This window comes from Schistocerca gregaria, chromosome X (genome assembly GCF_023897955.1).
Source record: "Schistocerca gregaria isolate iqSchGreg1 chromosome X, iqSchGreg1.2, whole genome shotgun sequence".
In the NCBI taxonomy this organism is placed as follows: domain Eukaryota; kingdom Metazoa; phylum Arthropoda; class Insecta; order Orthoptera; family Acrididae; genus Schistocerca; species Schistocerca gregaria.
The window spans coordinates 666,712,215-666,735,622 of record NC_064931.1 but is presented as its reverse complement, the minus strand read 5'-3'; the positions used below and the strand labels follow the sequence as shown (position 1 = coordinate 666,735,622).

General features: G+C 43.4%; 1 protein-coding gene across 2 annotated transcripts in view; it reads left to right on the top strand.

The window, feature by feature from the left end:
- Positions 1-23,408, top strand: part of LOC126298070 (mucin-5AC-like) — a 276,647-nt gene that overhangs the window by 150,676 nt on the left and 102,563 nt on the right. For both annotated transcript variants that reach the window (XM_049989390.1, XM_049989389.1), the window contains exon 3: positions 21,329-21,539. In XM_049989390.1, coding sequence (XP_049845347.1) covers positions 21,329-21,539 — 211 coding nt within the window. The remainder of the gene's footprint in view (positions 1-21,328; positions 21,540-23,408) is intronic.

Sequence of the window (23,408 nt, the reverse complement as noted above, 5' to 3'; positions counted from 1 at the left end):
CCCAAAACCAGGCAGATCTCATATACTGCCGGACAGGGAAGTCGAAGAATGCAGAGGCTTGGCGTAAAACGTCGCATGAAATCAGTAGAAGAAACCACTCGTGAGTTCCAACGTGCTATCAGCAGATGAACGAACACAATGACTGTGCATACGGAGTTAAAAATAATGGGATACAATGGTCGAGCAGCTCCTCTTAAGCCACACATATTTGTAGTCAGCGCTAAGCGATACTTGAGATTGTGTAAGGAGAGACACCTCTGGACGTTGGATGACTGGAGACGAGTTTTGAGGTTTGGCGAATGCTTGGAGAACGTTACCTGCCATCACGTGTAACGCCAACAATGAAGTCAGTGGGGAAGTTGTTACTATGTGGGGATATTTTTCTTGGCTAGTGAATTGTCTCCTTATTACACTTCGAAAAGCGCTAAATACAGAAGGAAATGAACACACTTTACAGCATTGTGTACTGCGTAAAGTACAGGAACATTTCAGTAACGACGAGTGCTTGTACCAGCATGACAATGCGTCCTGTCATAAAAGGGCATCTCTGAGACAATGATTTATGGACAGTAATGTTCATGAAATGGACTGGCCTACCCAGAGTCAGAAATGAACCCAATGGAACACCTTTGGGATGACTTAGAACGTCGACTTTGCTCCAGACCCCAGCGTCTCAGGTTTCGGCTTTTGAGGAAGAATCGTCTGCCATTCCGCCATAGACATTCAGTCATTTCACCCACAGCATCTCCAACAGGGTTCAACCCGCCATAAAGATGAAGGGTGGACATACCCCATAATATTGTTCGCTAGTAGGTGTTCGGATGCTTTTGATTAGGTAGTGTACATTCTGTGTTAAATATCATCCTCAAGGGCTGAGTTTGATGCTGACAGTGAAATGAATGTGTATGGGTTCGGCGGTAATCGTAGCTTTGGTTTCTGGGAGGAATAAACAGAATGCTAAACTCTCCACCAGATGGGGATAAGTTGCTGGTGAATTCGACGTTGTGGTGCAAGCTAGTCAGTGCTCGTAGGCCATGGTAGTTGCGATGCGCGCTGCCGGGCTGTGGGAACCTGCTGACGAACGAAGTGGCGTCTGGTGCTGTAGGGAATGTAATGGGTAGCAGTTCACGCAGTTTCCAAACGTTTGCGGTTCTCATTCGAAAGTCAAGTCCTTTCGCATGCAGATAGAGTAGCCGTGCAGAATCAATTATTATTATAGGTCCCTACCTTACACCTCGCTGTTGCAAACGGACGTTACACCACGACACAGTCTTAAATTTGAATAAAACGGGCAGCGAAAATAAATAAATAAATTTGGCACGTAGACGGCTTGAACACCATAACGACACAATGAAGCCATTTGCCTTGTCGGCTGCTCTATATGGCATTTTCGTTCTTAGACTGTTCACTGTTCCTATTTTGCTTTTTTTCACAGTTCTGTACACCTTCTTCCTGTTTTCATGCTTGATCTGTAGTCAGTTTTTGACGGGCTGTCCAATGGCTGGGCCCTCTTACTGATCGGGGAGGGGGGTTGCGATGACGAGTTTCACTTGTTAATACTGCCTGCTCACAGCTGACTGGTCGAATGCGTATCTATTGTTTACGGTTGTCGGTTTAAGCTGCCATAGTAGTTACTGCGCTGACGTCACTTACACGACAGGAATAAAATCAGGAACGTACACTGGACGCAGACCCGAGGAAAGCAGCAATCACTAGAAACCACCTGAAGATGGCAACGAGTCTGCCGAGAATTTCCAACGTGACACGGGCGGCAACTCGAGAATTCTAAATATGGCCTCTTACATTTCGCGCATTATACAGTACAATTAACTACTGTGGTGTCTGAAGCTAGAATTTTGCTGTTTGTCAAATAAGAAACTCCCTTGAAGCCTCGTTAATTTACGTTCGTAGTCCTATAAATTCTCGCGCCCTTACCATTCACACCTTCTTTTACAAGCTGACGCGTTACTTTATGTTTATGGCGCACCGAAAGTGATGCTACTACAGCGCTACTGAGGAGACAGTTGTGTTCGGCGTTGCTTTCGCATTGTAGTCTGCGCTTGACCGTACTGATTCATTTCATTTCAATCATCTATCAGCAAGAGACGTATGTCGATGCATGCGAAGGCTCAGATTGGTGCAAACTTTCGATTATTCGATTGTGTACCTTGTCCAACTGTCACGTCCCTGATATTCACCGCAGCCATGTATCATACCAGACATGATGGGATATTAATTAATTAATTACCAAATATCCTCATACCACAAGTAATACTGATATCGAGATTTCAAAACTGCCGCCCCACACCCTAGCGCAGTGCGATTCAGTGAGGGAAACTTTCACCGGTGCTGATCTTCTCCTTAACGTTTACCCTTCACCGACTATAGTATGACTGGACGTCACTTCCTGAAACGTATTAGTAAGGGAATATTTTATACATTCTTACAGAAACACATGATGCATTTTCTTATGTCTGGTTTACAGTTTGTCTCTATTTAACGTACAAAGAACAAAAAATTCAAGAAGGGCTACCGATTTTTGCTGTGATTTCACGTTTCGTTGACATCATATTTATTAAAAATGTATTCGCTGCTCAGTACTGACAAGGACAGGCAAAGAGGTCTTTCCTTCGAAAAAAACATAAATTTCATGGTGTCTAGGTAGCTGTTTTGGAGGCATAGAGTATATTTGAAGTAACACTCTGTATTACCGATTCATTTCTCATTTCCTCCCAACTTTCAGAAATTTTCGGCACTTCTGATAACACCAATGAATAAAATATAACATTGTCAGAAATGTAGGAAGCAACATTCAAGCATAAGTTTAATTTGCAAGTGACACTGACTTACACAAATGTAGCGCGCTGCACATAGACAGGCGTCGGATTACATTTGTGTTAGGCTGGACTATTTACGATCAATCATCGGATACAGTCACAACCGTAAAATAACTTAAGTTGGCACGCAACGAATAAAAGCGGAATGGAAAAAAAGAAAACAGCAACGAGTTGCAGGAAAGAGAGATGCCGAACTGAGAATAATTGGGAACAATCCAAGGATATGTAATTCACACACGGAGAGGCTACCTATTGTATTGTATGGAGCTGGGGACCTAGAAACGACGGAGAAGCTTCGTCCCCGACGTAGAACTATTCGAAAATTACCTATAGCAATTAAACAGAGAACCGACTCGTGGAGATAACATCTTAGACCTACTGATAACAAACAGACCTGAACTTTTCGACTCTGTATGTGCAGAACAGAGAATCAGTGATCATAAGGCCGTTGCAGTATCCCTGAATATGCAAGTTTTTAGGAATATAAAAAAAGGGAGGAAGGTTTGTCTGTTTAGCAAGAGTAATAGAAGGCAGATTTCAGACTACCTAACCGATCAAAACGAAAATTTCTAATCCGACACTGACAATGTTGAGTGTTTATGGAAAAAGTTCAATGCAATCGTAAAATGCGTTTTAGACAGCTACGTGCCGAGTAAAACTCTGAGGGACGGGAAAAACCCACCGTGGTACAACAACAAAGTTAGGAAACTACTGCGAAAGCAAATAAAGCTTCACTCCAAGTTTAAACACAGCCAAAACCTCTCAGACAAACAGAAGCTAAACGACGTCAAAGTCAGCGTAAGGAGGGCTATGCGTGAAGCGTTCAGTGAATTCGAAAGTAAAATTCTATGTACCGACTTGACAGAAAATCCTAGGAAGTTCTGGTCTTACGTTAAATCAGTAAGTGGCTCGAAACAGCATATCCAGACACTCCGGGAAGATGATGGCATTGAAGCAGAGGATGACACCCGTAAAGCTACTAAATACCTTTTTCCAAAGCTGTTTCGCAGAGGAAGACCGCACTGCAGTTCCTTCTCTAAATCCTCGCACAAACGAAAAAATTACTGACATCGAAATAAGTGTCCAAGGAATAGGAAAGCAACTGCAATCACTCAAAAAGTCCACTGGACCTGACTGGATACCAATTCGATTCTACACTAAGTACGCGAAAGAAATTGCCCCCTTACTAACAGCCGTGTACCGCAAGTCTCTAGGGGAACGGAAGGTTCCAAATGATTGGAATAGAACACAGGTAGTCCCAGTCTTCAAGAAGGGTCGTCGAGCAGATGCGCAAAACTATAGACCTATATCTCTGACGTCGATCTGTTGTAGAATTTTAGAACATGTTTTTTGCTCGAGTATCATGTCGTTTTTGGAAACATGGAACCTACTCTAATGGAATCAGCATGGATTCCGGAAACAGCGATCGTATGAGACCCAACTCGCTTTATTTGTTCATGAGACCCAGAAAATATTAGATACAGGTTCCCAGGTAGATGCTATTTTCCTTGACTTCCGGAAGGCGTTCGGTACAGTTCCGCACTGTCGCCTGATAAACAAAGTAAGAGCCTACGAAATACCAGACCAGCTGTGTGGCTGGATTGAAGAGTTTTTATCAAACAGAACACAGCATGTTGTTCTCAATGGAGAGACGTCTACAGACGTTAAAGTAACCTCTGGCGTGCCACAGGGGAGTGTTTTGGGACCATTGCTTTTCACAATATATATAAATGACCTAGTAGATAGTGTCGGAAGTTCCATGCGGCTTTTCGCGGATGATGCTGTAGTGTACAGAGAAGTTGCACCATTAGAAAATTGTAGCGAAATGCAGGAAGATCTGCAGCGGATAGGAACTTGGTTTAGGGAGTGGCAACTGACCCGTAACATAGCAAATGTAATGTATTGCGAATACACAGAAAGAAGGATCCTTTATTGTATGATTATATGATAGCGGAACAAACACTGGTAGCAGTTACTTCTGTAAATTATCTGGGAGTATGCGTACGGAACGATTTGAAGTGGAATGATCATATAAAATTAATTGTTGGTAAGGCGGGTACCAGGTTGAGATTCATTGGGAGAGTCCTTAGAAAATGTAGTCCATCAACAAAGGTAGTGGCTTACAAAACACTCGTTCGACCTATACTTGAATATTGCTCATCAATGTGGGATCCGTACCAGATTGGGTTGACGGAGGAGATAGAGAAGATCCAAAGAAGAGCGGTGCGTTTCGTCACACGGTTATTTGGTAACCGTGATAGCGTTACAGAGGTGTTTAGCAAACTCAAGTGGCAGACTCTGCAAGAGAGGCGCTCTGCATCGCGGTGTAGCTTGCTCGCCAGGTTTCGAGAGGGTGCGTTTCTGGATGAGGTATCGAATATATTGCTTCCCCCTACTTATACCTCCCGAGGAGATCACGAATGTAAAATTAGAGAGATTAGAGCGCGCACGGAGGCTTTCAGGCAGTCGTTCTTCCCGCGAACCATACGTGACTGGAACAGGAAAGGGAGGTAATGACAGTGGCACGTAAAGTGCCCTCCGCCACACCGCGTCGGGTGGCTTGCGGAGTATAAATGTAGATGTAGATGTAGCCCTCAGTGATTCACAACCCCACAACAGGTTACAGCAGTCCACTCATCCCACCGCCTCCCCAAGCCGAACCCAGGGTTATTGTGCGGTTCGGCCCTCAGTGGACCCCACCAGGAACGTTTCACACCAGACGGGTGTAACTCCAATGTTTGCGTGGTAGAGTAATGATGGTGTACGCGTACGTGGAGAAAGTGTTTGGTCAGCGATCGCCGACATAGTGTAACTGAGGCGGAATAAGGGGAACCAACCCGCATTCGCCGAGGCAGATGAAAAACCGCCTTAAAAACCATCTACAGACAGGCTGGCAGAGCGAGCCTCGACATTAATCCGCCGGTCGGATTCGTGTCGCGGACCGGCACGCCTTCCCGCCCGCAAAGCAGTGCGTTAGACCGAGCGGCTAACCGGGCGGTTAAGGCTAGCTAACTAATCCGTCCTCCTAACAGCACTAATCTTCTGTTTGGGACCGTTAGCAGGTATGATTAATGGTGGAAACAAAGAAGAGCAGCGCTTCCAGTCATGAGTTCATTCAGTAAGCACGGGAACAATCTAAGTACGGGAACGTCGGATATATGCTCAATCAACTGCAGTGGCGGATGTTACAAGTTCAAATGCTTCAAATGGCTCTGAGCACTATGGGACTTAGCTTCTGAGGTCATCAGTTCCCTAGAACTTAGAACTACTTAAACCTAACTAACTTAAGGACATTACACACATCTATGCCTGAGGCATGATTCGAGCCTGCGACCGTAGCGGTCGCGCGGTTCCAGACTGAAGCGCCTAGAACAGCTCATCCACACCGGCTGGCGATGTTACAAGTCTGGATTTATGTTTTTTGGGGAGATTTACTGTTAAAAATCTGCGAACCTGCGCTGTAAGAAGAGAGAAGCAACATATTAAGAAATGTTGATGCTTGTTACGGCTGCACCTCTCTACCGTCGTTTAAAATGTCTGCCAGCAGTAGAAAATAGTTAGATAGAATGAATCCATCTTAACAATATTTTTGAATTACAGTTTCCACATCCTTAATGCTATTTAATTTAAACTGTCGGTTTTTTACAAAGAAGCAGTGCTGTAGATTACATTGCTTCTCTTTCGAGTGCTTTCAGCACACTCTTTCTCGATAGGAGTCGAAAGCTTTTTGGAAATTAATAAATGTCAGAAATATTGAAAGTCATATCCATCGCGTGTTTCAGTAGACTCACACGTAACTTGCTGTTGGATTATCGGGCTGCATGTACGTCTAAAACTGATTTTCCTACCATTACTGACGTTTCTGACGTTGTCTGGATGGTTAGAGTGAACCTTGGAAAAATGTTTTTGGTGTAAATCAGTTGTGCATTAACGCATTAGAATATATACTAAGTTTCGCTGCCATACGATAATTACAGCGCACACTAGGTCTCTGTGAGTATCTGCACATCAGTTATAGCAACCCGATATTTCTTCTGAAATATTTCAAGCACAGTATTTAATGATTTATTTGATTATTTAATTCTGATAGTATTGAATAGCTGTGGCGGTGATACAGGGTCATAGAAATGCCGTAAAATACCCGGAAATTATTCAAATAAAACCAAACAGAGTAATAAAAATTGGGACTGTGAAGTAGCAGAATAAAAATAAAATTGAAACCAGCAATAACAGTAAGAAACTATTGTATAAGAATTTACATTATTTTAAAACCAGATTAATGCGCAAGGTAAAAGGAAAGTGTCGGCCATGGTACATATGCAGGTGCCATCCTGGAAGCAGGGAGTATCACGATGCATTTTAGTGATACTGGTAACGACACTATCTAGGAAGCCGGACTTACTTATTTATCAACAGTATTTTCTAATACTTCATTCGTTTCAATAAACTGCATCTTTATAACATAATAAAATGGATCGAAACTAATCCTTCTTGGAAGCAGCATGTATGGATTGAAACACTGATCGAAGTGGTGCAATGGTTGAGACATTAGGCTCACATAGCCCTGTGACAGGGTTTCATATCCCTGTCACAACTTGCAGATTTAGGTTCCACACAATTTCCTCAAAGCGATTTTGACAATTCCTGCAATGGCTCTTTTAACACTTCCTGTTTCATTCCCCATCTTTTTTCAACCAGAGCTAGTGCTTCATGTCTAATCTGCGCGCCGTTGACTGAACGTTGAACACTAATCTTCCTTCTTCGAGTTGAAAACTTGTATCTGGTCACTAAAAGTCTGCAACCCTTGTGGACGCCTATCAAACCTGTATACTGCAAGCTCTGGATTCTAGCCACGGTCGTGACTGCAAATAAAGATCGTTTCTTAGTGTTGAGTTCATTGAGTCCTTTTATACAAGTTTTTGTTGTCAACTACAAACCACATAAACGAACATCTGTATTGAGGCGTCAGTGAGACGTCATTGAGGTGACAGAAGTCATGGGGTAGCGATATGCTTTTGTACAGATGGCGGTTGTATCGCGTACTCAAGATATGAATGGGCAGTGCATTGGTGGAGCTGTCATTTTTACTCAGGTGATTCAAGTGGAATGGTTCCCGACTCGATTATGGCGGCAAGACGGGAATTAACAGACTCTGAACGCGGATAGTTGGAGATAGACGCATGGAACATTCCATTAGGGGAATCATTAGGAAAATCATTATTCCGAGATCCACAGGGTCAAGGGTATGCTGAGAGTGCCACATTTCAGGCGTTATCTCGCATCACGGATAAGGCTATAGCAGACGACCTTCATTGAACAACAGAGAGCAGCACCGTTTGTGCAGACAAACTACACTACGTAAAGTAACTGCAGAAATCAATGGAGGCCGTACGATGAACATACTCGTTAGGACAGTACGGGAAAATTTGGCGTTAACGGGCTATGACAGCAGGCGACCGACGCGAGTGCCTTTGTTGACAGCACATCACCTGCTGCGCCTCTGCAAGGCTCGTGACCATATCGGTTGGACCATAGACGACTGGAAAACCGTGAGCTCGTCAGATGAGTTCCGATTTCGGTTGGTAAGAGCCGGTGGAAGGGTCTGAGTGTGGCGCAGACCCCACCCTGGTTGTCGATAAGGCACTGTGCACACGGGTAGTGGCTCCATAATGGTGTGGGCTGTGTTTACATGGAACGGACTGGGTCCTCGGTGCAACTGAACCGGCCATTGACTGGAAATGGTTGTGTTCGGCTACTTGGACACCAGTTGCAGCCATTCAGACGTTATGTTACCAAACAACGATGGAATTTTTATGAATGACAATGTGCCATGTCGCCGGGCTACACTCACTTACAGCTGGTTTGGAGAACATTCTGGACAGTTCGTGTGAGCCGGCCGCGGTGGTCTCGCGGTTCTAGGCGCGCAATCCGGAACCGTGCGACTGCTACGGTCGCAGGTTCGAATCCTGCCTCGGGCATGGATGTGTGTGATGTCCTTAGGTTAGTTAGGTTTAAGTAGTTCTAAGTTCTAGGGGACTGATGAACACAGCAGTTGAGTCCCATAGTGCTCAGAGCCATTTGAACAGTTCGTGTGAATCATTTGGCCACCCAGATCGTCTGACATGAATCCCATCAAACACTTATGGGACATAATCAAGAGACGTGCACAAAACCCTCTATCGGCAACACTATCGCAGTTATGGTCGATTGTAAAGGCAGCATGGCTCACCATTTTTGTAGGGAACTGCGAACGAATTGTTGAGTCCATGCCACGTCGAACTGCTGCAGTATGCCGGAGAAAAGGTGGTCCGACACGATAGTATGAAGTAGTCCATGATTTTTGCCATCTCAGTGTAAATCACAGCTACTTAAATAAACTGCTCATAACAAGTTTTACACTATCTATGGACTGTGCTTCAATGAATGGAATGAAAGAATAAGGCCTACAAAATTTAAAAGAAAATCGCTTTACTGTAAAATAAAAACAAAACAATAACCAACATAAGGGCAGTCTGTTCGAAAGGACACAGCTTTGCACATTCTTAAAATCACGCCAAACAGATCGTGCGGAGATACTAGCATAGTGTTTGGATCGACGCAGCATTCACAGTTGCCTCCAGAAAGAAAGGACGTAGTTTTGTTGTATTGTCCTCGGTCTACATACGACCCATAGTTTGTAGGTATCAGCCTGTATCTGATGTAGTTGGTCCCAGAGACCGCTACGAGTCAGATCTTCAATGTCTTGTGTCTGAGGTGTCTAGTTGCCACCACCCTTCACAAACTATGGGCATTCTTCGAAGTTGGTTGGCGCACCAGGCACATTTGTGTCTGATGGAGACAGCCTTACAAAGCGGCTGGAACATCTACAGTCTGTGTTCAAAGATAATTGATATTTTTCCAATTATATCAACATAGTTTTAAGAAGGAAGGAACGCGACCACTATCAAGATCAAGAAGAGAAGCAACTGTTCAAGACCAAGGAGTTCCTCCTGCATGTCGACAATTTTACGTCGAAATTGAACAGAATCTTATAGAAACATTATGTTAACGTCATCTCCCGGCTCCCTACAAACACCTGTGCTCGGTTCGGTGAAGGATGATTTGGGATTACGGGAAGCTGGAATATCATGCTACTGTGTCACAGCCTACATTGGCCAGACAACGCGCACAGTACGTGAAAGGTGCACTGAACACCATCACCACACTTGCGTTTCTGTGCCCAGTAAGTCAGCCATAGCCGAGCATTGTAGCTCCACAGGACATTCTATGGATTATTCTGCCACGGAAATTTAGGCTGCGACGAGATCCTTCTGGAATTCAATTATTAAGGAATCTGTAGAAATACGTTTGTTGAAAGTTCTTATTAATCGTGATGGCAGCTTTCAGATGGGTAAGGCGTGGAACCCGATGATTTCTTTAATATCTTCTGAAAGAAAATATTTTACTCCTTATGACACCTCTAGCGATAATTAATTTTACTGTATTGACACTTGAGTTTTAACTCTGCCGGCTGGCATTCCGAGAAAAGGCGTGCGTGTAATATTACCATTACGCATGCGCCAGCGTGCCTCAGATGGAGCAATATCTGAGGGTACTAAATTCGGTAGAGGGTGCTCATGTTTGCGTAACATGTGCGTATGCGCCTCCACGCCAATTTTTGGTATAAACTTAGCTATGTGTACAAGCAATCTCCAATACAGGTGAGCCAGTTGAAAACGTCTGACTGTTTCGAAACAAATGAAACACCACACCATGTTTCGAAATAATGACACAGCTTGTGTTTTGTGACAGTTTAGGCCTAACTACCGTATCGTCTTCGATGAACACGAACGGGTTAGATTTACTTATTCGAAGCCTCACGTCCTGATATGCCATTTTAATAAATTATATTTCAAAATACGTGTTTTCACGAGTGAAGATTATCATTCGTAGGAACTCTTAGAACTTGAATACAGGAAAACAAGAGTTATGGAGTACAGAGAACTGTGCTGTATCCAACACACTGGACACAAACTGCAACCAGAAGCCAATTGAAATTCAGGAAAGCCACGAGGCGTGAGAGCAGTGTCCATATCGCAGAAAGTAAGAAACTTTTGGTCAGGTCTCATGGTTGTTTCGTATTTGCTGCACTAACTGCGCTGCTTTAGCGTCATGTGATTTTACTGATTTCTAATTAGCTGAGGACACACGTTTGTATGACTGAAGTCGCAGGTGAAGTCGCTGCAACTATACATTTTGCTTTTCTTAATTCTAGAGCCCAATGTTGATAGGTTTTATGTGTAGTCGTCTGTACGTGCTCTTGAAAAGGCGAAGTATGAGATATGATGTCTTGAGATAGCATTTTGGGAAGCTGGTTGCTAAATTAAGGAATTACACAAACGGGCGATTGCAGTACTTTATCATTAATTTAGTGAACAGATGGTAATATATCAGTAGGGAGAACTTGTTTGCACCTTATCTGACAACATGAATTATAGGTAAAAATCTGCTTTTAAAAATTGTTCCTTTTGACAGAAGCCAGAACATACTTTTGTAAAATTGAAATTAATGTCAAACAACTGCAAAATTTTGGAATCAGTCCGGTTGCGATGACTCACGTTTGTTGTACAGAATAATAATATGAACCAGAGCTGCAAATATACACGGTATAAATTGACTGTTAAAGGTGCAGTCTTGCAGAAATAATTTTATGGAGTATAAAATGCTTCCCTCCATGTACGTATATGAAAGATTTATCTTAAAAGTAAATATTATGCTTATGTTATACAAAGAAGTTCACAATTATCATACAAGAGACAAAAATAATTGTTACACTGAAGCGCCAAACAAACTGGTATAGGCATACATATTCAATTACAGAGATATGTAAATAGGCAGAATACGGCGCTGCGGTTGGAAACTCCCATATAAGACAACGAGTGTCTGGCGCAGTTGTTACATCGGTAGCTGCTACAATGGCAGGTATCAAGATTTAAGTGAGTTTGGGCGTGGTGTTATAGTCGGCGCAAGAGCGATGGGACACATCTCCGGGGTAGCGATGAAGTGGGGATTTTCCAGTACGACCATTTCACTAGTTTACCGTGAATATCAGGAATCCGGTAAAACATCAAGTCTTCGACATCGCTGCTGTCGGAAAAAAATTCTGCAAGAACGGGACCAACGACGACTGAAGAGAATCGTTTAACGTGACAGAAGTGCAGCCCTTCCGCAAATTGCTGCAGATTTCAATGCTGGGCCATCAAAAAGTGTCAGTGTGCGAACCATTCAACAAAGTATCATCGATATGGGCTTTCGGAGCCGACGGCCAACTCGTGTACCATTAATCACTGCACGAGACAAATCTTTACGCCTCGCTTGGGCACGTCAACACCTACATTGGACTGTTGATGATTGGAAACCTGCTTCCTGGACGGACGTTTCTCGTTTCAAATTGTATCGAGCTGATGGACGTGTAGGGGTACGGAGACAACCTCATGAATCCATGTACCCTCCATGTCAGCGGGGAACTGTTCAAGCTGGTGGAGTCTCTGTAACTGTGTGGGGCGTGTGCAGTTGGAGTGATATGAAACCCCAGATACGTGTAGATACGACTCTGACAGGTGACACGTACGTAAGCATCCTGTCTGATCACCTGCATCCTTTCACATTCATCGTGCATTCCGACGGACTTCGGCAATCACAGCAGGGCAATGCGATCCCCCACATGTCCAGAATTGCTACAGAGTGGCTCCAGGAACATTCTTCCAAGTTTAAAGACTTCCGCTGGCCACCAAGCTCCACAGACATGAACATTATTGAGCATATCTTGGATGCCGTGCAACGTGTTGTTCAGACTCTCCACCCTGTCGTACTCTTACGGATTTATGGACAGCTCTGCAGGATTCATGGTGTCAGTTCCCTCCAGCACTACTTCAAACATTAGTACCGTCCATGCCACGTCGTGTCGCGGCACTTCCGCGTGCTCGCTGGGGCCCTGCACGATACTACGTAAGTGTATCAGCTTTTTGGCCTTCAGTGTATATCAACGTGACAAGACACAAACTTGCTGATAAATATTCTGCAAAGTTATTATGCTTATTATTCAACAGTGGCTGAGAGTATAAAATGTTCAAATGTGTGTGAAATCTTATGGGACTTAACTGCTAAGGTCATCAGTCCCTAAGCTTACACCTACTTAACCTAAATTATCCTAAGGACAAACACAGACGCCCATGCCCGAGGGAGGACTCGAACCTCCACCGGGACCAGAGAGTATAAAATACATGGAAGCATTACCAGTCTTCAAAACAAAAATTAGGGAGAACTTGCGCACAGTATGTTTGTACAGTGTGAAGGAATACTTGAAACCCAGTACCAAAGAACTAGAACAATAATTGTGGCTCTAAACCAGTTCAAGTAATATTTTTATTTATATTGTATCATCAAGCTGTTTGCTTGCCTTTTTTCTTTGGCTAAGAAACTTTTCTAGTGCTTATTTGGCATACTTGCACTTGTGAATTACAGTGGCAGGTGTATTTAACCATTATTTTGTATATGAAAATTCATGTACCGTTAGGTTGATGCGTAAGTTCGTAGCGTTTTTCCGTAAGTTTAATAAATATCTACAAATACAAATAACAGAAACTTTAGTTATTAATTATATATTCTCATTCACTTTTTCCAACTGTCCACCGTTGGCTCGGGTAACTTTTCGGTCTCGTAACTGTAGAAATCCGTGGTTTTCGTGCGAAGTACTCGTCGAGCCATGTTTGGAGTGCATTTTCATCCGGAAAGGAAGTTCCTTGAGGGCTGCTCGTTAGAGGGCAGAAAAGATGAAAATCGGAGGTGCAAGATCAGGTGAATGAAGTTGGAGCGGAATGACTTCCCAACCCAAGTACCGTACAGTGTTTTTGTCAGTCTATCAGAATGCGGGTGTACGTCATCGTGGGTTAGCATCACTTCACGCTATCTTCATGGTCGTTGTTCTTGGACTGGGTCTGCAAGACGTTTCAGTTGTTGACAGTAATTGTCAACAGTGGTAGTTACACATCGGAGAAGCAATTCATAGTACACCACGCCGTCACTGTTCCACCAGATGAATAACTTTATCTTTTGTGGATGCGCGCAGGCCTTGATGCGGGGGAGTTGTTGCTTTGTTTGGGCTCAACCATTCCTTTCTTTTTCTTATGTTAGCATAAAGACACCATTCCTCGTCACCAACAGCGATACCGGATACGATGGTCGATGTAGTTCATGAGCCAATTGATGACGAGCAAGCAGAGATGGACGATGGCCACCCACCCGCTGTTTTTTTGTTATTTTGGCTCAGAGCATACACTACCCATTCCCATTGCATTCAAATGTCGCACGATGCTGGAATGATCACAGTGCATTCCATTTGCCAGTTCTCGAGTACAGTGATGTGGATCATTGTGGATTAATACGTAAACAATCTTCATTAAACCCCGAAAGTCTTCCTGTCTGTGGAGTCACTAATGTCAAAAAGATCCTCCTTAAAAGGAGAAAGCCATTTTCTTTCCGCTTTCTGCCCAATGGAATTATCCCCGTACACAGTTCAAATGTTTCTGGTTGCCTCCGCTGCTGTCACCCCTCTACTGAACTCAAACAGAATAATATACCGGAAAAGTTTTGATTTCTCCATTTTCTAGCGTCCACAACTCCGTTCAGCATCTCCAGATGACAAAAATGACAATATGTAGACCAGACAGCAATAATGACCTACAAATAAAGAGTGACAATCGATAAATAAACCCACAGCAAACGGAATACCAATACGCAAAACAAAAACGCTATGAATTTAGACAAAAACCTAATAGGTGGCGTGTGCTATGTGTGTGTGTGTGTGTGTGTTTGTCTATTACTACTGATTAAAAGCTTGTAGATTTTGTACAAAGCTTATGTTTATTAGATTTTAATGTAAAAAGCTGTAGAACTTGCCAAGTGCATAAGCTGTAGATTCTGCGGTGTAAAGCACTCAGCTGGAGACGGCTGAAGGGTAGCCAGCCGAAATATCGTGGCAAGATATCATTCGACTGTAGCCCCGAAACCTCGTGGAGAACTGCATCACGTGCGGAAAGTCTGGGGTTACTACTAGGGCGCGCTTCAAGTAATGCCTCCGAATTTATTAAGTGAAAGTTTTTAAAGTTTTTCAATAAAACAAACATTATACATCTTTCTTCTTCACATCTACACATTTATTTTCCAGAATAGTTGCCCTAGCGAAGAGACCAACGAGAGACCAGTTAGTCGATACCGTCTCTGAAGAATGTTTGACTTCGTTGGAGCCATAACCTCACATCTGTTTCCACCGCTTCAGCGCTGTCAAAGTGAAGTCCTTGAAGGTGTTTTTAAGTTCTGGAAACAGATTGAAATCTAAAGGGGCGAAGTCGGATTTGTATGGAGGATGATCGATGACAGTGAATCCAGATGTCGCAGCGCTCGTGTCTGGTCAGACATTGTCGTGCTGGAGCAGAGGGTGCTCCGTGTGTGGACGAACTCTTCGCATTCGAAACTCAATTACAGTACGCTGTTTCTCACGCACCGACATAGTTACGTCACACACTTATCATGTTACACGCTACAGTTCAGAGACCTCTAGCGGCAGAGGACTGAAAATATGCAGACATGAGAATAAAGATGTAGAATATTAATAAAGTTTATTTTATTTAGAAAGCTTTAAGAATTTCACATTAAAAATTCGGAGGCAGTACTATTCAACACGCACTCGTATTAATATTGTCTGCAAACTCATTAATATACAACATGAATAGCAAGGATCCCATTACACCTCCTTGGGGCACATTTGATATTACTTGTGCATATGTCGATGACTCTCCATCCAAGATAGCATGCTGTGTTCTCCCTAACAAAAAATCCTCAATCCAGTTGCAAACTTTTCTTGATACCATGTGTGATCATACTTTTGATAATGGACGGAGATGTGGTACTGAGTCAAATGCCTTTAGAAAATCGAGAAATACTGCATCTACTTGACTGCATTGATCCATGGCTTTAGGACGTAATGTGAAAAAAGTGCGAGTAGGGTTTCACATGATCGATGTTCTCGGAATCGATGGCGCTTGGCATTCTGTTCTAGATACCTCGTTACGCTGAAACTCAGAATAGGTTTCGTCCCTAAGGATCTTGACGTCGACGGGACGTTAAACCCTAATCATTCTTCCTCTGTTTTCTTCTCAGAATGTATTGTAAGATTCTACAACAAATGAATGTGAAGAATATTGGACGGTAGTATTGTGGATCTCTTCTGCCACCCTTCTTTTAGACGGGTATGAACTGTGATTTCTTCCATATCATTCAGTACGGATTTCTGTTCGAAGGATCTACGATAGCTTGCTGTTAAAAGAGGTGCTAACTCAACCCCAAATTCTGTACAGAATTTGACAAGGAATCCACCGAGTCCTGGAGCGTTGTTCAGTTTTAGCGATTTCAGTTGTTTTTCAACACCACTGACTGTAATATCTATACGATGTCCCAGGTAGAATAGTCAGGATTCAGGGATATGGCAGGAACGATATATCGAAGCAAAAAGACTGGTAAACAAGGGCTTTAAAATGCATACATCAAGCGCTATGGGCACTTCATCTTCGCTACACGTCTCCCCTACTGCGTCCTCTTGGGACCTGTCTATCACTCATTTCTGCAGTAGTGCCGTTTTGGCAATATCCCTGGATTTTCCTTTTTTTTCTTATTGAATTTCGATTCCCCCCGAAGGGGGCAGGCTGGCAGCAGCTTATTACGCTGCTCTGCAGCCCACAGACTTTTTAAAACGTAAGAAGTAGATAAGAAACAATAAAATCAGATGATAAAACGATGACTTAAATTGTAAAACGGCGGAAAATTGGGGAAAGTTAAAACTGAAAATCAAAGGGTTTGCAAAGCTAATAAAATACACAGGAAGCAGACAAGTAACATAGTAGACAGACAATTAAAAAAAACATGGCGACAGTCTGGTTTCTCGTAACTTATAAAGGAATATTTGAATACGGAATTCAGCGTTTCTGTTATTGCTTTGTTACCGTCAGTTTCAGTCACTGTATAGTCCACGAGTGTGCTGACAAAAACTTCGATATCACTAACAGTCTTTACATTCAGTGTGTCCAGCAAAGGAGTCCTGATTTCAGAATTAAATATCTCGTGAAGAACGATAGATAAGTGCAACAAAAGGTATGTTTATTGTGCAGCCAGTAAGAAGTTTACACGAAATAGTTCACAACTCTGCTAACAGATGGCGCTGTTCACTGTGCACCTCGTAACTTATCAGCGTGCATAATTCAACTCGTCCTTTGCAAACAGTTCCACATCACAATCTTTTCGAAATGTCCACCACTCGCTGTAGGCGGTGTCTCAGCGGAAATGAATTCAGATGCCACACAATCGCCGATTGAAGCTCGTCCAGCATGTCGGAATGGTTCCCGTAGTTAGTGTTTTTCAATGTGCCACTCAAACTGTTGTCACAAGGAGTCAGTTCTGTCGAATATGATCGACACCACTACTTTTCCCAATTGATTTTTGGATGTTTGAAGTCTCCTCAGATGATGACAGTAGCGAACTTACGTACTAGTGAACTTAGGTATTCTCTAAAGCTTTCAGTTACATATGGTGTTCGATAAAAGGATCAGATTATAAGTTTCTGCCCACTCTTGATTCTGAGTCTTTTCCGAACAACTTCGTATGCAGTTTCAATTTCTGTGTTGATGGATTTGAGTTTCTTGACTACTGTGACAAATGCATTACCTCAGTTTACCATTACCCTAGCCTTTCAATATACGCTTCAGTTTTCAACAAAAATCTCACTGCTGTCAATTTTGAGCTTCCTGTACCTAATTATATGTGAGCTTCACTGCTTTTTAGGAGTGTTTGATCGGTTTTAGGGACAATACTGCAAATAGTGAGCTTCGTAGAAACTCCCAGAACAAAGGCTAGTCTTCTTAACTTTCTCTGCAAATTATTGGAATAATCCAAGTACCACCTTGGAGCTCAGACAAAAGGCATCGTTTGTTCCAACATGCGCTACAGACTGGAGTCAGCTGCAACTTGTTTTCACACTGACTGCCGGAATAGCCTCTTCAACATGTCGAATAAATCATCCAGGCATACACGCTTAGCGCCCGTTTTGTTTCTTGCCATGCCTTGGTGCCGTTTCCCTAAGGGGTACGAGAGTCTCCATACGTTTGAGATGCTGACGGTTAATAGACCCTCACCATTTTACATTTACCTCCTCTTAACACAGGACACAGTAGGTTTACCATTTATCCCAGAAATCTAATGTCTTTTGCTACAGTAAGCGTGCCACCAATGAAGGAATGGTAGATGTCAGCACGCACAGACCTTTGTAGTATGCAGAGTCTTAAGGAAAACTTTGGGCACGCTTCGTTTGGCCATCATGTTCGTAGTGCTGTAGGCAGGACCAGTTTGAGAACGCTTTTGCACAAAAGCGACATATTACGAGGGCTATCCAGAAAGTAAGTTCCGATCGGCTGCGAAATGGGAACTACTGTCAAAATCAAAAAATGTTTTATTTGCAACAGCTAGCCACAACTCCCAGCTAATTATCTAAATAATCACCGCTCCAACTTAGACATTTGTCGTATCGTTGTACCAATTTTCAAAACCCTGTCATAGAAGGCAGCCGCCAGTGCTTTCCGCTAATTCTCTACACATTTCTATAGCTCGTTGTCTGTGCCAAAATGTTGTCTTCATAGTCAGCGGTTCGTACGAGCAGAGATGAAACTCAGGGGGCCAATTGCGGTCTGTGTTGTAGGTGATGAAACACTTCCCACTGAAAACGCTGCAGGAGGATCTTCATTGCCCCTGCTGAGTGCAGCTGAGAATTGTCATGAAGAAGGAACGGCGTGACAGTTACGTTACGTGGGCTGCATCGCTTCAGGCGAAATTTCTCACTAGGCTCTCGTACTTGGCGGGAGACACTATTTTCTAGGTACATTTACGTGCTCATTGTGCGCTCAGAACTGAAAAGAGCGATGTGACGCGATCGACGGGCGTTCTACAGACACTGCCCAACACATGTGCAAAGCTTCATCGAATTTTTACAGTGGTTTCCATTTCGAGACCGATCGGAACTTAATTTCTGGATAGCCCTCGTATTTGGCGCTCCCCCCTCGCCTTCCCTCTCTCCTTCATACGTTTAGCCCCTCTGTTCTACCGCCGTTGTCAGACATTGTTTCTCCTTGGGGCTCTTTGTAAAAACCTGAAAATATATCTAGACATTGTTTCTCCTTGGGCTCTTTGTAAAAACCTGAAAATATATCTAACTCCAGTTTTGTGGAAGTTGATTGTTTTTCTTTTAAAAGAATTTCTACATAAACATTTTTTGTAATATAAATAAACTTCTAAATGTTAATCAACTGCTAAATGTTGTAAGAGGAAATAACTCAGTTCCATTTAAAGCAAGTTCTGAAATCTGTGAAATCTTTATTGGAAGCACAAACAACCAGACCTATTCTATTGTTCTTGCATTATTCTTAGAGTTATTCAGTATATATACAGGCAATTTTTACCTTTGGTAGCAACATTATAATCATATTTTTCTAGCCTTTTACGTAGAAATATTTTTTAAAAATAGAATCTGAAGGTACTGACTTCAAAGGTATCGATTTTAATGGTTAAAGCTGACAGCCCACACAATCGTCTTTGACAATGTATTGGCCTACAGTGTGGCTTTATAAACTTCAGTTTTGAAAAACTCCTTTCACCCAGATCCATAAATTAGATGAAAACGTAAGCGAAAACTGTACATTTCGAAAATATTTACACTGATTATGACAACATTTGATACTGAAGTCAGTGGCGGCTTGTAACCACACATTCGCAGTTATCTCACAAATGGCTGGTTTACGCAGCTATTTTTACTGGAAAGTTTCTGCTTCCACGGGGGATTTATTTTTTCAAGGTCTTATCGGCTGCAAAATTAAAATCACAGTGAAAATCTGATGAAGCTTTGTGCAGATGCGTTGCGCAGTGTTCTACTATGCCCGTCGGTCTCGTCACGTCGCACTTTTCAGTTCCGAGCCTACAGTGAGCTTGTAAAGATGCCTAGAACAGTAGTCTCCCACCATGTGCAAAATGCGCTGTCATTCGATTTCAGGGGTTCCGCCTGATTTCAGGCAGCCCACGTAACATAAGTCTCACACAGGGCAGCAAAGTGCGATAATGGGGCACGAACTTTGAAGCAGGACGTACAAACATTCATGATGCAAGCTGTCAGGGAAGGTAACGAGTGTCAACCGAGGAGCTTTTTCAGCGATCCGAGAAAATCGTCTGCAAAGGGCAGATTTTCATCTCTTTGCACACATGAACCGCTGGCTGGGACAGCATTTTGGTAAGACATCGAAATGCATACCGGCGTAGAGCGGAAAGCACAAGTGGCTGCCTTCTGTTATAAGGATATCGCAAAGTTAGTGAAACGTTGCGACTATAAGGGGCAGCCAAATGAAAGCCGAACATCCGCCACAACGGCAATATGGAATGGTTCCATTCAAAAACAATTACCCCATGCATTAAGACATTTATCCCACTGGGAAACGAAACAATCAGTGCCACCATTTGTAGCCCGAGGGCAAACGGCAAAACCAACAGTGGAAATATCCAACATCTCCTCCACCAGAGAAATCCACATCTGTATACACAGGTTCTAGTAAGGTCACCTTCGACTGCAGGGCACTCTGCTCGTCGAGTTCGAAGAGAGAGGAACTACAATCAATGCGCAGCACTATGAAGCCACTTTGCAGAAACTGCGAAGCACCATAAAGTCAAAACGCCCAGGAATTCTGTCGGACAGAATCATCATGTCGCACGATAATTCCCACCCCCCACACAACCAGTCGGATGAAAGCAACGCTTCAGTGGTTTGGTTGGGAAACACCACAACATCCTCCGGTTCGTCCATCGTGTGATTTTCGCATCTTTGTCGACCTGTAAAAGACATGCGTGAACGGCGTTTTCAGTCGCACGAGGAAGTCCAAGAGTGGGTGCAGCTGTGGATCCGTCAGCGGCCGACCGCGTTCAACGAAACAGGAATTGATTGTCTCGTCCCCCAATGGGATAAATGTTTTAATGCATGTGGCGATTACTTGTGCATCGAACCATTCCATGGTCCTGTTGCGGCAGATGTTCGGATTTCATTTCACTGCCTCTCAAATAGTAGCTGGAAGATTTACCTACATTTAGCAAATAAAACATTTTTGATTCTCACTATTGTTTCGCCACCGATCAGACCATGAAAAAAAGTAACCCTCGTATTATCGTGTACTTCAACTCGTGTCGTTTTTCGCTTCTAATTATGACTCTCCTTCTATACAAATTCGACATTTGGGCTCTCCTCTCAGCTTGGCACCCCAAGCAACCGCTTATGTCGCTTGGGACTTAAACCGCCCCTGACTGGAACCATCACATATCCTTATTCACGGGGTGTAGCTCGCTGTCTCCCTCACGGTCTCGTTGCTGTGTTCCAGGTGCAGGTGGGCGGAGCGCCGACGGCGCCTCTGGTGGCGCGCCCGGGCCGGCCTACCAGAATCAACAACCGCGGGCCGCCGCGCATCACAGACGTGCCGCTGCCGCCGCCGCCCCCGCCGCCCGCCATGATGCCGCCTCCGCCACCGCCTCCGCCACCCACCAGAGGACAGCACCCTTACCCTTTCCACCGGCCACACCTCTCCCATCAAGGTAAAAGCCCTACCTTCTCCTGCAGGTCAACTATGTTCCACCAATCCAGGGTTGCCAAGTATTCCGATTTAGGCGGGATTGTCCCGAATTATCCGTTTAAAATCCGGCTCCCTATTAAATCCTCTCGGGACATGAAAAAATCCCGATCACACGAAAATGGACAATATTTCATTTAACATTATGATCTGTACTTTAAATATTTATTATAGGTTTAAAATTGAGGAGCAGTCTTGTAAAAGTTACTGAAAAGTTGGCAAGCCTGATTCAATGACTGCTGTTCTCGAGTACCGAGTCAGAAGTCGATGGTAGTGCTCAGACATTCCCTGCAGGAAGAACTAGATTTTATGTTGTGCAGTTTCCTTCGTGGAAAATTTCAACAAATATGGATTCGTCATCAGAGAGCGAAACTAAAAGTGCCAGTGCCGAAAAAGAAACAAAAAGTCCAAAACTAAGCTCGAGATTGGATGGTGTAAAGTTCACTCGTAGCTTCGAAAAGGTGAAGATGATCATGATGCTCACTGTACTGCGTGCCTCTCATATTTCAGTGTTTCTCATGGCGGAAAAAATTACTAAAAAATACGCATTTAACATTGCAGCACACAGAACTATTCAAAAGCTGGCCTCGAAAACGCAAATGAAAGTCATTTCTTTTTTAGGCCCATATGTGTTTTGTCTAGGTTTCGTAAGACTCCCGATTTTGTTTAGAAAAATCCTGCACCAATGTTGACTCTTAACAAGTACAAAACTGTTTCTGAACATTGCTACATCATGAAGGAGTCGTCAGAATCCAATGAAACGAAGTCCTTGTAAGAACCGTGGTAACAGTGAGACGCTATTACATTTACGGATCAATAAAACAGTACGAGAGCTCTAAACCAGTACCGCACTCGTGCGATGCGACTACGCAATGCAGTTAGAGTCGCTACTGCGCATCGTAGCATCGTAGCATCGTTGCTGGAAGTATGCACGCGACGGGAATGCAGTACCCTACTAGACGAGCCATTCAAAAACATTTTTGTGGCTGCAGTCAGAACAACGTTTTAACCGATTGACTTGATAAGATCTGAGCGCCGTAAATACACTGCTAGATAAAGCAACGTGACATAATACACGAGGCCTTTTCCAAAGCTTAGGTCCAGTGACAATTATGGCGGGCATGGACCAAGTTTCGCGCGTGCAGCGCTGTCTACCGACCCTTTTGAAAACTACTGCAGGGTAGGTTTGATTTAGTAGTCGTTTTCCAGTCGATAAGAGCGAGTCGTAATGACCGAGACATCGTATGGCCCGCCAGTTCTGAATTGCGCGGTGTGATTAGATTTTTACTGGCAAAAGGATATTCCGCCGCTGAATTCCATCGTGAGTCATGACTAGTGTAGGAGCCTGTAATAATGAGTGACAAACAAGTTCCAAAATGGTGTCGAGAATTTCAAAATGGCTGGACAGTAGTTGACGATGAACAGCGTTTTGGGCACACCCAGTATTTGGACCGACGACATCGTTGATCAAGTGAACCAAAACTTCGAAGTGATTGGCAATTGACGATTGATGAATTCCAAAATATTGCTCGAACCTCAGTTTACAGGATTGTCACTGAACAGCTTGGATATATGCGAGATGGGATCCAAAACTACTCACTGATCAGCAAAAAGTGCAAAAAATGTGTAGTGTACAACAGTTTTTGGAGCGCTATGGATAAGATGGAGATGATTTGTTTTCCCATATAGCTATGGGCTATGAGACGTGGATATCGTACATCAATGCAGAATCGAAACAGTCAATGCAGTCGCGCCATTCGAGTTCACCCAGACCAAAGACGTTTAAGCAGTCTCCGTTCTCCAATCGAAAAATGTTGACTACCTTTTTTTGGGA